General features: G+C 37.3%; 1 protein-coding gene across 1 annotated transcript; it reads right to left on the bottom strand.

The window, feature by feature from the left end:
• Positions 1 to 4,057: 4,057 nt before the first annotated feature.
• Positions 4,058 to 11,795, bottom strand: LOC149020299 (uncharacterized). The gene is made up of 8 exons (XM_089148408.1): positions 11,670 to 11,795; positions 10,997 to 11,295; positions 10,359 to 10,430; positions 9,550 to 9,617; positions 9,263 to 9,419; positions 6,464 to 6,544; positions 6,264 to 6,353; positions 4,058 to 5,079 (listed from the first exon to the last, which is right to left on the bottom strand). Exons 2-8 carry the CDS (start codon positions 11,261 to 11,263, stop codon positions 4,960 to 4,962), a joined length of 855 nt encoding a protein of 284 aa, XP_089004534.1. The 5' UTR covers positions 11,264 to 11,295; positions 11,670 to 11,795; the 3' UTR covers positions 4,058 to 4,959.
• Positions 11,796 to 13,827: the final 2,032 nt, after the last annotated feature.

Below are 13,827 nucleotides of genomic sequence, written 5' to 3'. Positions count from 1 at the left end.
AAGAATTTCACTATGGTATGCAGATGATATAAATCTTTTCTTCAAGGAAAAAGAACTTACTGAAGTAGAGTAATTTGTTTTGAGAGCCAGCATCATTGTTCTTACAGTACCTTCCTCAACTGCGGTTGGGATCTCAGTAAAGAAGACAGAGAGATGATGCTGGCATAGTGAAGGGCTTTAAGGCCAGTGACTGCATTATCTATACACATCTCTCTGTAACAAAACCTCCTAAGTAATCAAACAAAACACTGAAAACCAACCAACCCACGAAAGAACTTGAGGACGCAGAGATTGTCCACCACCTTCTAGTGTCTCTGATTCAGGTATAATGGATAGCCATTTCATTCTTCTGTATTCAGCTACTTTCTATTTCCTTGTGTGGCTAACTCCTGTTGTGGATGGGATCCGATCCTCTTCGAACGCTTCTTTTGCTTGACCTGTTGGTATCAAATTTTGGGGTTGCAGGCGCTGCAGGTTCTGCAGGTGTATTCTTCTTGCTGTTCAGCTCCTCCATGACAGCCTTGAGAACACGCGAGTTCTGCACTCCCCCCTGTTCTTGTTTCTCCCATCTGAGGACATGGTCGATATTTGCAATTCCTGAAACCCTTCCAGGTTGAACAACTAAAAACCCAATACAGAGGATGAGGATAAGCATCCTATAATCACAAGAAACCATGGTTTCTTCACAGAGGAGGGATAGAAGTTTCTCTTGTCTGGAATTACAAGAGAATAAGCAACTCTGAAACTGGGTGGCAGTTTCTCTGGTTCAGAGTAAGATGAGAATAAGTAACTCTGAAGCTGTAATCCTTGTCTTCTGATGGTCCACTTACGTAGATTGAAGCTACTGGTTTATCCTAATATAGGATTTTGGTGGGAGTTAAAAAGCATAAAGCGCATAAAGGGTCCCAGAGAAGCTAAGATTCACCTCAATCATAAGCCTGCTATCCAAGCAAATTAAGGCTGTTTGAGAAGACTCTGACAGATATGAATAAAGAGATTGGGAACACCACCCTTGAGAAGCTAAGTATCTTTCCGTTGGTTCCCTACATCCCTATCATTTGGCTTGCTTTTGTCTACTAAACAAAGCCCAACTGTCTCTTGGAACTCCTAGCCAACTTTGCCACATCACCAGACCATGCTTGCGTGTATATTCACTAGAAGCTTATGCAGGTTGTACAGTGTGTATCTCAGTTATTTGCCGGCTGGGACATATGCATTTAGCTAAAGTGCTTTACTGAAACTGATAGATTATTGACTGCATGGAGAAAGAAACCATTATAATCAAACCAAGGGCCAAGCAGAGACCTTGATAAGATTGAATGACCAAATTACTCTTGTTCTCGCCACTCCAAGGTTCCCACGGGGGGGGGGGGGGGGTTCATAATCTTACTTCTCCTTTAGCAGAAGTTGTCCCTGTACTCAAAATTGTAATAACTTTGTCATGGAGCAACTTTACCATTTGAATTAAAGGCTGCCCTTAAATGAACTTACATGAGTTGCTATTTGCTAATGTCTTCACTCAGTCACAACTCTGGACCTGATATCATTTATTATGACTTGGGTAGAACCGATGAAACCACAACAACTAGAACATCAACTCTATGTACACAAGGACGAATTGGTCATAACATTTGAGAGGGCTGGTCCTAGCCAAAAGCATCTCCTGAGCCAAAGATTTAGTTTTCAGTTTACAACAGTTGCAAGCAAGCAATAAAGTACGTATGGGGAATAGAATTCCCAAAAAAACCAAGCACTTACTTTATGGCATTAGGAGATCTTCCCTTGCTTTAGAATTCCAAGCTCACAGATCCATGCAACAAATACAGGAGCCCTTAGTTTCTTGTGCTAAATAAATGAGTCTCTTTATACTTTTCTTTGCTCTTTCTTTGGACTGCTGAACACCTAAGCTCCCCATTCAAAGATTCAAAGAAGACCCACCACAAGCTTCTCTATATCTGATCGCCATCTCTTCCCTTTTTTCTTCTCTCCCTTTTCTTTTTCCCCTCTCAATATTTCTCTCTGTTATCCATGTAGACCAACCTTCTTTCCCTTTAATTTTCTCTTTCATTAATATACAAAATCACATGGAACTAGATATATTACCAAAAGCATGAGTTCTATTACTTTATCAATAATGTAGTGAGAGTTACATGAAATTCTGGAAGTTGGACTGGTCATGGTCCAAGCAGAGAAAAATAACAAACCCCAGCTTCTATGTGTTATTAATTGCTGGCTGGATCTTTTCCTTTGGCTTTTAATTATAAAAGCAAAAAAAGAACAGTAGTAGGGTTGATTGCTTTCAAACCTTCCTCCCATTCCCAGCCCAAGGTTCAAAACCCACTTCAAGAGGAATTCAAGCTTTTCCTTTTTTTTTCGGTTGGTTTCAACAAAACATGTGATTCATGAGAATATACTGTAACATAAGAATTAGGTTGGAATATATTCCTGACTCATGACACATGATGATGATGCACAGAATTTTTATATTAGGGTTTGGCTTCATATCTCCAATTACATTACAGTGGTGGGTATCTGTGAAGCCGGGATTGGTTGGACATGGAGATTCCATGGCACATTGGCAGCATAGCTATCTCCATGTATGTCTATCTGTGAGTCTGGATTTCCTCTCCATCAAGGAAGAGGTATGTATTTTCTTTATGTTTTTCTACCGCACAATACAAATGGATCTGAAAGGGTCAGGGAGTACATACCTTTCCCTTGACGGTGAGATGATCCAGATTCTATTTTCCAAAATAAGGAAATTGGTAGGATCTAGATTCTAGACAATAGGCTGAAGGTGAAACCCTAGATTGAAGGAGGACCGGCGGCAAGTACCGTTAAAGTTTGGTACTTGAAGAAGGAGATCATCCTCTTAAAGTAGAAGAAGATATAGAAATTGGGATTTGGGAGAAGAGGGTGGGAACCCACTACTTCTAATCTAACGTTGTAAAAGGAGAAAGCTGGAGTTAGTATTATTAGCTTAGGTGTCTTCGATTCTCGAGGTATGGTCTTAAAGTAGAAACCTTTTGAACTTTTATTTAAACAAGAGAAAAGAGAAATCAGTTCGGTAGATCCCTCCCGCCTTAACGGTCTGGGTACAATGGTTTCCAACACAGAGAGAAGAAGAAGAAGAAAGAGAAAAGCAGCCAAACTGGTAAGGATATTTGTTTACAGATCAATGCTTCAACTTTGCACTGTTACATTGCTTCTTTATGTATATATAATTGTCTGCTTCAATAAGCAATACTTTATTTTACTGTACTCATCGGATCTTAAACAAAGTATCTAGACAAGCAAGTTAAAGTTGAGGAATTTGGTAATTTGTATTACATCTTTGTAGTTTCGTGCAAGGACTGTTCTAAATAGTTTTCAAAGCTGGCTTTGATCAACCTTGGAATGAAGCCTAGAGTCGAAATCTGGGTTTCATCCATAAGTTTAGATCTTGGGTTTTGTTTCGGCCAGGGTAGAAACAAAGACAAGGAGATTTTGATTAGTTAATACAGACATTTAGTTCCATGACTGCAACAGCAAGATGCTCAAATTAAACAGTTCAAAGAATTCAAAAGCCTGATTAACATTAGAGTATCATTATAGAGTTTTAAAAGACTAAGTAAAAAGTAATTGCAGCTTAATTGAAAGGGATTAGCCCTTGTACAAAGAAGGGGGATCTAATTCATCTTTTCTTGAGCTCAAAAGCAAAGATTCCAACTCAAATGGCCAGTTTTAGCACAGGAGCCTCCAGGGACTACAGCATGTAATTTGGTAAAAGATGTGAACAATCCCAAGGCCTTCCTTCTCCTGGATGATGCTGGATTCTGGGCCCTATCTAGTCATTCTCTTAGTCAAATATACTCACAAATTCTTTTTTTCCTGATGAAACAAATACAACGCCCAGATTTCTTTTGGGATTTCCTTAGACATCATTTGTGTGTCACTACTAGGGATTTCTTTATTTTACTCAACTTATTGTGCAAATCAGATACGTTTCAATCAATTAATAGGCAGTTGGTTTGAATCGAAACCTACTTCATATCAAAATTTTCAGTGAGCAATGGAAGGGAACTCCTTCACCATAAACACCTACTCAGTGCTGTAGCTTATCGATGTATATGATAAAAATATATGCTTAGGGACTAAAGAATGGTTTTGCCGTAATCTTAATGAATGGGTATTTATTTAATGAATCAAACTTCTTTTTTGGTGAAAGTTCAATGAATGGATCAACATCTCTGGTGATATGCTCTGGAATGAAGTCATGATAGGAACCTGCTTTTATGATCCCACTTTCCTGGCTTTGCAGTCAACAACCTACTTCCAGTAGGACAATTTTTTGTCGTTCCAATGGATTCCTAAATAGTTGAGCATCTTATTCTGCTCCTTATATTCCACAGATTTATGAACTGGAGCCTATACTTCTCACATAGAGCAACTACTGCAACAGATGAATAGTTATCTGAACCCGTGTATCTTTTTCTCAAATGGAATAATGCTACAGGAACTCAGGAAGTACCCCATGGATGACCTAGCAGAAACAGGGCACTACAATAGGCTTCGTTTCAACACCTCGGGGTGTTGAACAAAGGGTTCACAAAGTTCGTTTAGGTAGCTCAGTTTTTAATTTTAATTTTTCTTTTCTCAGAGTGCTTCCTTGATGAAGGACTTCTAGGTAAAGTTGAAAATAAGAAAAGAGAAAGGAAAAAGACGGACTACATGCTGCAATTGTAAATACAAAATTTACCGCGAACCAACAATTTTAACAGCAACCCACTATAGTTTGGCAATCCTGGCAATCCCACAGTTATGTTACAGGCGCCTTTTAGGAAGAAATCTACCGGCTTTCCAGCTGACAAGAAGAAGACATACTTCATGAAGATTTAAGATCGACAGGACATCTCCAACTTGTTGAAATAGTCGGGCCAATATGTGCTCAGGAATATCCAAAGCTAATACATGCCAAAATCACTGGATTGGTTCTTGATGGGGAGTCACTGCAGGACCTGGTGCAATGGTGAACTGCAGACCTCGACGTTGGCCTGATTGTAGTACAAATGCAACTTCTGTTGCTGCCAATGTTGCTTCCTGAACAGCCAAACATTTACAGAGTAACAAAATTATGATTAACCTTTTCCATAGCTTCAATAAATCATTGTCACCTAATCTATCATTTTACAGCTATATTTGTGATCTATGCCCCAAATTAAGAGAGTCAAAAATAGGCAACGGGATAAGGAAACCAGGGGGAGGTAAGGGAGGGAAAAAAGAGATTTTAGGGCACCATTTAGACAAACTCTCCCTCGCATTTTTACTGTTTGCTTGCTCCATGCTTCAGAATATAATGTTTGAGGGTGCCATGTATTGTATTATTATGTTTGCGGTACCTCTTCTTCACAAGTCCAACTTGCCCCACAGTTTTATGCTTCTCTCTCCATCCCACTCTTATGCACAGACATATCCCGCTGCAAATCCACACACAGGGATGGAATTCCCCATCCAAGATACGATAGCTGGTAAATAATCCTGGTACAGAAACCCTGAACCACCCCTAATGCTATCGCAACAATAGCACCACAATTCTCTCCGTATGAAACTTCTCCCAAGCTTCCCTTGTCCATGTACTCCTAAATCAAAATCCCACATTCCTTCTCCTATAACTGAATAAAACTTCACAATCATGCCATGCTTTATTCTCCCTAATGTTTACTCCAACCAAAATGCTAGTGGTTCTATTGTTGTCTTCTGTTGTCATCTATAAAGGACCTAATATTCTCTTGTTTCCTAGTTGGAATGCCGTAAGCTTCCATCACATTACTGCTTTTGATTTCCCGCCAATTGTTATTCTTGAATTTCTTTTTATTTTTTATTCCCCCTCCCTTCTTTGTTTCTTTTTTCTTTTTTTTTTTTTTTTTTTTTTTTTTTTGGGGGGGGGGGAAGGTGTGTTGGCATTGCGTGGGAGAGAGAGGAGGCCCTGAGATGCTCCACTCCTTGGAGGAGATCATAGTAGTTTAAATCAGAAATTCTCAGACTGCTTGTAGCAACAGAAGAGGGAGTTGCATTGGGGAGGAAGAGAGTGGTGTAATGGGCAAAGCTGGAAATAAATAAAAAAGCAGCCCAAACATAACATTTTAAATATAAGGTACCTTGGATGCATTTCTCTTTGTTATTTACCAAGATTTTATATTTAGGTTCAGGTTGGTAGATGGAAATCTAAAGCTGCCAAGTAGGAACAAGCATACGAAGTACTAGCAAAGGATGCATTTGATTACCTGGCTTTGCCGACGACGCTGCAAAATACTGATGGCCCAGGCCATTATGTAACACGGCAAAAGAAACCCGGCAGCTCGGAGTAAGAAGAGCTGTTCAGCATGCAGTATAAGACCAAAATGCTACAAACATAAAAGATGAGCTAAAAGCAACCAATAACTAATATTGTGGCTGGATTGCCTCTAAGCCGAATCCAACTTACAGAGAAGAAAGTGGACATATCATCCTCCCCTTCAGTATTGGAGATGGACAGTGCATGCCTCAAAAGCAGAAGAGCCATCAACTACAATCAAATTGAAGTGTCGGGGAGAGGGTTAGAATCAGGACCAACCCACAGCACAAGCCAACAATGTCTTCTCTAGAATGCAAATTAATACTGCACACATCAAACCTTACATGAAACTATATTTCCTACATCTAAGTCAGTTACTCCTCCATTCCTCCTCCTTGAAGCTCGTATCCATTTTATGACACTACTTGAGGTGAAGGGCTAGTGAAATGATCAGTGAAAAAACTGTACCATGGTGCTACCTACTTCTGAATTGTCAGATTAAATGTCGTCTCACCCTCGTCCATCAACGAAATGGTCAATTGCACAGAGCAAATTCTCTCTAAATCACAGAACTCAACACAAAAGTTCTTTAATTTTTGTGACTTTTCAAAAAATCATTTGGATAGTCAAATTATTAATTAGGAACCAGTTGCTAGCAACAACCTTCCTGCTTGTCACACAATAAATAGAGGTTCTTTGGAGTTGTATTTCCCACAGTGACGCTAGAGAAGAGCTTGAGCAATACTTGGACCTAGATTCTCCCAATCTGATTTAAGCTATCTTGCATTTATTGGAAAGCCCTGCTTGGAAAACCTCAAAAAGGTGCCTATGGGATTAATGACCCTGATATAGTGCCTGTCCCAGTTTCCAGCTAGTATTCACAAGTTCTGATGGAAGCCATAGAAAATTATACAGGTTGTTAGGTTAAAACATGTTGAAACTGGTCAAGTTGGGCTGAGGCATGTAATTTTTTAAAACTCCAGCAAAATATTTTTGCCTTAGTTTTCTTGCAAGATCAATACATCCTGTAAGCTTTGACAAGCTCCAACAAGTTCTTCCATGATTGGGTAGTGGGCTGAAATCAAATTCCAGAAACGGAGAGAGAAAGAGAAAGAGAATCAAGTGAAATGCAAGTTGTACTGGATTTTAAGACTTACACATTTAAGAAAATTCAGGAAACAAATAAAAAACCTGAGAGAAATCCAAAACTACAACATATTGAGGTTTGGTTTTTTTTTTTTTTTTCTTTCCCTGGGGTGCGGGGATGTTGGATGAGGTTGTTGATGAAGGCTGAAATTATAAAGTATTTTAATGGGTATGGCTATAAGAAATATTGAGCTACAGTCCCGCAAAATTGACATTTAGAGGGGAAAGCATTCAGCTTTAACGGAAGCTCTGTGGTTTATTGGATGGATAAGTATAAAAAGGAAAAGTGATGGAGGAACCAAATAATTAACCAGAAATGAAGTAGCCTAAACAGAAATTGAGCTGGTCCAATTGATTGTGAAATGTGAGATGAAACTGCAGTCTATTGGAATACACACTCAGTGGTTGGAAGTAGCTTATAGTCAATTGGATAAAGTGCATCAATAAGCTATATACTGACTTTTTATTTTATTTATTACTTATTTATCTTATAGTTGATGATAGCCTCTGCTATGCTTAGTTGCATGTCAAATTAGACATGCAATAGTTGCTTAAAGTCCACATTGATTAGATATACCACTCATTCAAGTTTCATTTCTTTAGCTGATTTGATGCATAGGTTAACCTATAAATCGTTGGACATACTTACTGTTTGTCTTTAGAGAAACCCAAACCAAGTTGGCCCACCAATATACATCTTATGTTCAGCCAGCTTTCTGAGCTGTTATCCTAGTTAATTTCTTGAAATAGCTTGCTGCTAGAACCCCTTGGTTTACTTGAGAAGCTTCTCAGGATCACATTCTAGATGCTCCCACCCTACATTTCAATTCTATTCATTACAGCTCAAATCAATATGTTGCAATGCTTGAAGGTATGGCAGTTATTGACGGTGTAAAGTGAATTAGGACTACTATTTTTGTGCCTTCAGAGCATTGCAATAGTACAATAAAAAAAACCAGAATTATTGGTTGTAATGATTTACTGAACCTGATTAGTAGTTTTGAATATTAGTAATTTAGCATCATAGAGTAATTGTTAATAGCAGCTTTGCAACTACTACGAAGCTCAAAGAACTTGTAGAAGGCATTTTCTTAATTCAATGTAGGAATTAGTGTGATTCTACCAATTTTGTTCCAAACACCAATTCAGGTCTCTATCACTTCTACAAATCTTTCCCAAACAGTGATATTACTCTAAAAACTCATGGAACGTTATTATTATTATTATTATTATTTTCACTCTCTCTAGCACAAAGGAATTGGTAGAGAGATATAAGGCCTAGGCAACACCTTAATAGGAATTCGCTTTAAAAGGTCATGGAAAACCCATGAATTACTGGTACTATTTTACCACCAAAAATAAGTATAATGTAAGGAACTAGTAGTTCACAGACATTATTAAAATAGCAATAAACATTTTTGGCAGTCCGAACACCACTTTCTTGTTGATTGTTACATATCAATGTTCTCAAAAACATTTTTTGATCAGGAAATTCAGGGCGATCATCATCTGTTTTTCCCTTTCCAGGACATCAAACAAAAACACCAACAGCAAGCCTTATCCCAACTAAATGGGGTTGGCTAAATAGACCTTTGCTTTCCAACCAGCATAATGTCCCAATTACCCCGACACACTAGAACAGCTGGGACAACCATCAGGCATCCTAATAAAGTAATAATACTCACATTCTATCACACATATCCAGAAAAGTAGTCATCTACCAGTGCTTCTCATTTTAGATGACAGAATCGTGATGACTTAGTATCTTTAAAATAAATAATTTTAAAAATCATAATGACTTACAATTAGAGCGGCAGAACGGAAAAATGCAGCTCCACTGGCATTTGTGGCAGCATATTCATCATACTCAGCTTCAAGGAAGTGGCGCTCTGCTGCTGCCATAGCTAAGAGACGAGGATCATGCAAATCCAAAGGAGAACTGGAGATTGTCCAGCCTCCACTGTAAGACCACAGAAGGGAGAAATGCTAGTTGGAAACCAATGGCAACCATTGATAACCAGTAAACAAAGCAACAGTAACATTGAAATTAGATAAATAAGAATGTTTCAAAGCATACAACTTGTACTTGCCTGATATCAATTGCAGTTTCTTCAGGTTGAGGAGGAGGTGGTGGGGCAGTATAACCAGGTTGATAAGGCTGCACATCACAGATTCACAGTCAAATGACATAAAAATCAAGACATAGAAAGCAGACAACAGATAAGCAGTTCATCTTTACTTGATGAAGTATTATCAACATAGAGAATAAGTTAATCAAAACCATCCTTAAGGTCTGTATAAGCAACAAATCAACATGATAACCTACGTACACAGCTACATGGATATGCACATCTATGTGTTTTGAATATGTCTACACATATTTTTAGTAGTAAATATGCATCATTGTATTCCTTAAAAGAAGAACAAAAATAAATGTACAACTCAGTGCAGAATATAGATAAACACAGTGGATGCTGTGGTAGTTACATGGACAACACAAATTACGTTATAGAGAACAGAAGGGGGGGGGGGTGGGTTGGAACTCTTTTAGCCAGAAATAAGCAATGCTAAAATTGGCACCACAGAATCATGAACTTCAGCATCACATAAAGTAGCCATGAGTGTTGAGGTGAAAGGAAGGGTCGAGGATGGGAGTAGGACACAGTGGTTAAAGAGAACATATTAATGGGGAACTGGACCAGAGAACAATCTAATGAGGCAAAAGAATAAGAAACCTTGTAAATAGCATAACTTATTGAACTATTTTGAGAAGGATGTTCAGATGCAAACAAGGAAGGTATCAGTTCAAAAAATATGAGACTCGAACTAAATATGAAGGTAATCCCTGCAGTTTATTATTTAAGAAAAAGGTGAGAGAAAAAAGAGTTAAGGGATATACCTGGTGGCAGATTTCACATGTTATATCTCCTTTTTCATTGCACCAACGCTGAACACATTTTCTGTGAGCAAACTGGACAGAATCTTATAATCAAATTAACAATGTAAATCACCATTAAAACCACTAACAAAAGGGCAAACGAATTTCCAAAGGAAAAAAATCCTTCAAAAACTACTATAAAATCAATGAAAACTCATAGTGAATTCTTGTTTTAAAATAAAATATAAAGGAATTGCTCTTCTACTCCTGTTTTTTGTAGCTCCAGCAAGACACAATTTACAAAAGCTCTCATGCAATTCACCATAATCGTAGAATTGGACATAGCTATTATACGCGCCCAGATGGAAGCTTTTTCTTTTTCTGTTTTTAGTTTGTATCACATTGTGGCATTCCTTTTGAGGCATAATGAGAACTGACGCACGATCACAAATTGCACAATTTTAGATGGTAATTACCCACCATGGCAGAGACTTGACTCCAAATTTAAAAAGAGCTCCAGATGTGAGAAAAACAATATCTCTACCGAGTCAGAAATATAAAACAGAAAAATTTCAGTCGCCATAAGAATCATGCTGAGAGAGATGCTGAAAAAGACCCTGAAAATACAATTTCAGTAGCAAAGGTTAGAGTAGGTATACCTTCAAGCTGCCACTACATGCGCAAGGGGTCTCCAGGTTGTTAACGAGGTCCTCCTCCTGGCAAATGCGGCATTCCACCACCTGAATAAGTGGCTCTTCCTCATCAGAAACATCATGTTCCAACACACGCTTATCTTCACAAGTAGGAACTGCAGTATGGGTGCACGAGCCTTCTGCAGATGATCCCGAAACCTCGGCTTCTGGTATGGATTGCAAGGCTGCAGGTGTTATGAGGCGGTCAACGTACAAAACCAAATGATCACCCATTCCTCCACAAACTCCCTCCTCAAATGAACTCCCTGAATCACCACAATTTCACATGATGATCACTTACAATTAAATATTTTGTTTACAGAAAATCTTCAACCATCTAACATTTTCCAAATTAATCGACATTCCCTTTGAAGGGGCCCAAGCCGACCAAAGACCTAAAATTTAACTCAAACTGGCGATGATCTTCATCGATGCTAACACGATCATGCAGAAGGCATCAAAAGGGAGCAGAATCAAAAGTGAACGATGGCTAATCAATTCTGGAGATATTTAACCCTATAATCGATGATGTCGCCAAAATCTCACCGAATCAAAGAATTCCGTCATCATGCAAAGCGTAAAGTCCACAACAAAGAGAGCCTCAGAGACGAAGAAGGAAGAAAATGGGTTGAAAGAGTACCTTCAAGGTGAGTTCTCCTTCGTTTCGCGTAATCGGCGTCCAAATAACTACCAAGAAATCCTCCGTTCCAAGTCCCAGCGGCGTTTATTTTGAAAAAAAATTCCAAATTGTGAAAAATCCTATTTATAGCTCCGATATTTGCGTCTATAGGCTAGGCTCGGATTTTCCGAATTCCGAGTCTCCGACCCTATTGTAAAGCAACACCAGATTCCGTTTTCAATTTCTAACGGCTAAACTAAACGGACGTCTAACTGCAGTCCAACTTTGACGTCTCTATGTCAGCGTTCTGCCGCGTAAACGCCTAATTAATCTGTCGTTGTCTTCACATCTGTCCCCATTTTAAAAATAAAAATTAAAATAATAAAACAATAATATTAAAATCGCTATTATTAAGTGTTTGGTTAGCCTAAATCTTTGAAATCAAATATGTAAATTTATCTCCAAAAAACATTTTTGAAAACATGGTTCAAATCGTTAATGCTTTTATAGTAGGGGTGAAATCTAATCTCTAGATTTCATGAATCTAAGAAATCACACAATCAAACAAATATAAATCTCTCATATGTGAATTTAGAGATTTCAAATTTATGAATTCATGTAACCAAACAGGCCCTAAGCGCATGGTTACATGAATCCAGAAATTTGAAATTTTTGGATTCACAAATGAGGGGTTTATAGCAGTTTGGTTGTGTGAATCTTTGAATTCATAAAATCTAGATATTCATCTTTTTACACTAAAAACATGAATATGTAGATTTATGGATATAAGGTGAAATTCCGTACTATGAAAACGCTAAGCATTTAAATCATTTAAATCATAGCTCCATAAATTTAAAATCTATAGAATTGAAATCTCTAGATATTTTAAATATCTAGACTCTCAATAAGCAAGCAAGCCCTAAGTTAACTCTAATATTAATATCATGAAAAATTCAATTTGATATATACTTCTTCTAATCCACAAAAAAAAAAATCCATCTGGGCAACCTCAAATTACTAATATTCGTTACTCTTAATTAGTTTTTCTTATATATTTCTAATATTAACCTCACATCCAAACTATAAAAACACTATTTTAGTGCATTTCTTTTAATATTTGTAAGGGTTTATAATTGAGAGAGGAAGTAGTCATAGAAAATATAAATATAGATTAAATAATAAGAAGCCCTAAGTTAACTCTAATATTAATATCATGAGAAATTCAATTTGAAATATACTTCTTCTAATCCAAAAAATATATATATTTCTATCTGGCCAACCTCAAATTACTAATATCGTTACTCTTAATTAGTTTTTCTTATATATTTTTAATATTAAGTTCACATCCAAAATATAAAAACACTATTTTAGTGCATATCTTTCAATATTGTAAGGGTTTATAATTGGGAGAGGAAGTAGTGATAGAAAATAGAAATAAATAATAATAATAAAAAGTATTACTATGATTTCCTAACAGTATAGTATATATATATATATATTTTGTCTAAGGGTCTGAATGTTGATTGATGAATTTGATAACTTAAGGGTGGCATTAATTTCAAGTTGCAACTTAGGAAAGTTTCCTTATTTATTTGTATTTTGGGCTAAAAAAATACTCCACATGGAGTTGGGATCTTATATCCATCAGGATAGAGGATTGTGCTCATCTCGCACCTCTTCATCATATATTATGAATTAGTTCACATCTGAATTATGACAAGAAAAATCAGAGGTGTAACTTTTGGTGGGTCCTCACTATATTTGGTGGAGAAGTGAGGAAAGGTGAACAGCTCCACTAACAAACAGTCCAACGCCCAGATGTGAACCAAGTGCAAAGTGAAATGACTGACATAGTCCACCCCCTTAGGTTGGAGGTGGGCCTGAGCCCAAATAAAGGGACTCTGGATAAAAACCCAGCCCATCAAAACTAACAACAAAAAAAGCCCAAATTACTTAATTCATTACAAATAGGCCTTTCCAATGATCTGGAGTCTCACAAGTCTCTTGTAATGCTTATTCAATGCCAAGATAAGATCCCCTTTTATTGATTTTTCCGTTAAATAATATTATACATTTTTAGATATAAGAAAACACTTTTAAATTTAATTGTGGAGAGAAGTGGTCTAAAGTTTCAAGGCCCACATAAGTTAAATGGATCTTTCTTGATCCATTTTACAGA

Source organism: Hakea prostrata, chromosome 3, assembly GCF_041222555.1.
Source record: "Hakea prostrata isolate BN-2017 chromosome 3, UWA_Hpros_2, whole genome shotgun sequence".
Classification (NCBI taxonomy): Eukaryota; Viridiplantae; Streptophyta; class Magnoliopsida; order Proteales; family Proteaceae; genus Hakea; species Hakea prostrata.
Note: the sequence above shows the minus strand (reverse complement) of the source record. Positions and strands in the feature narration are given on the sequence as shown.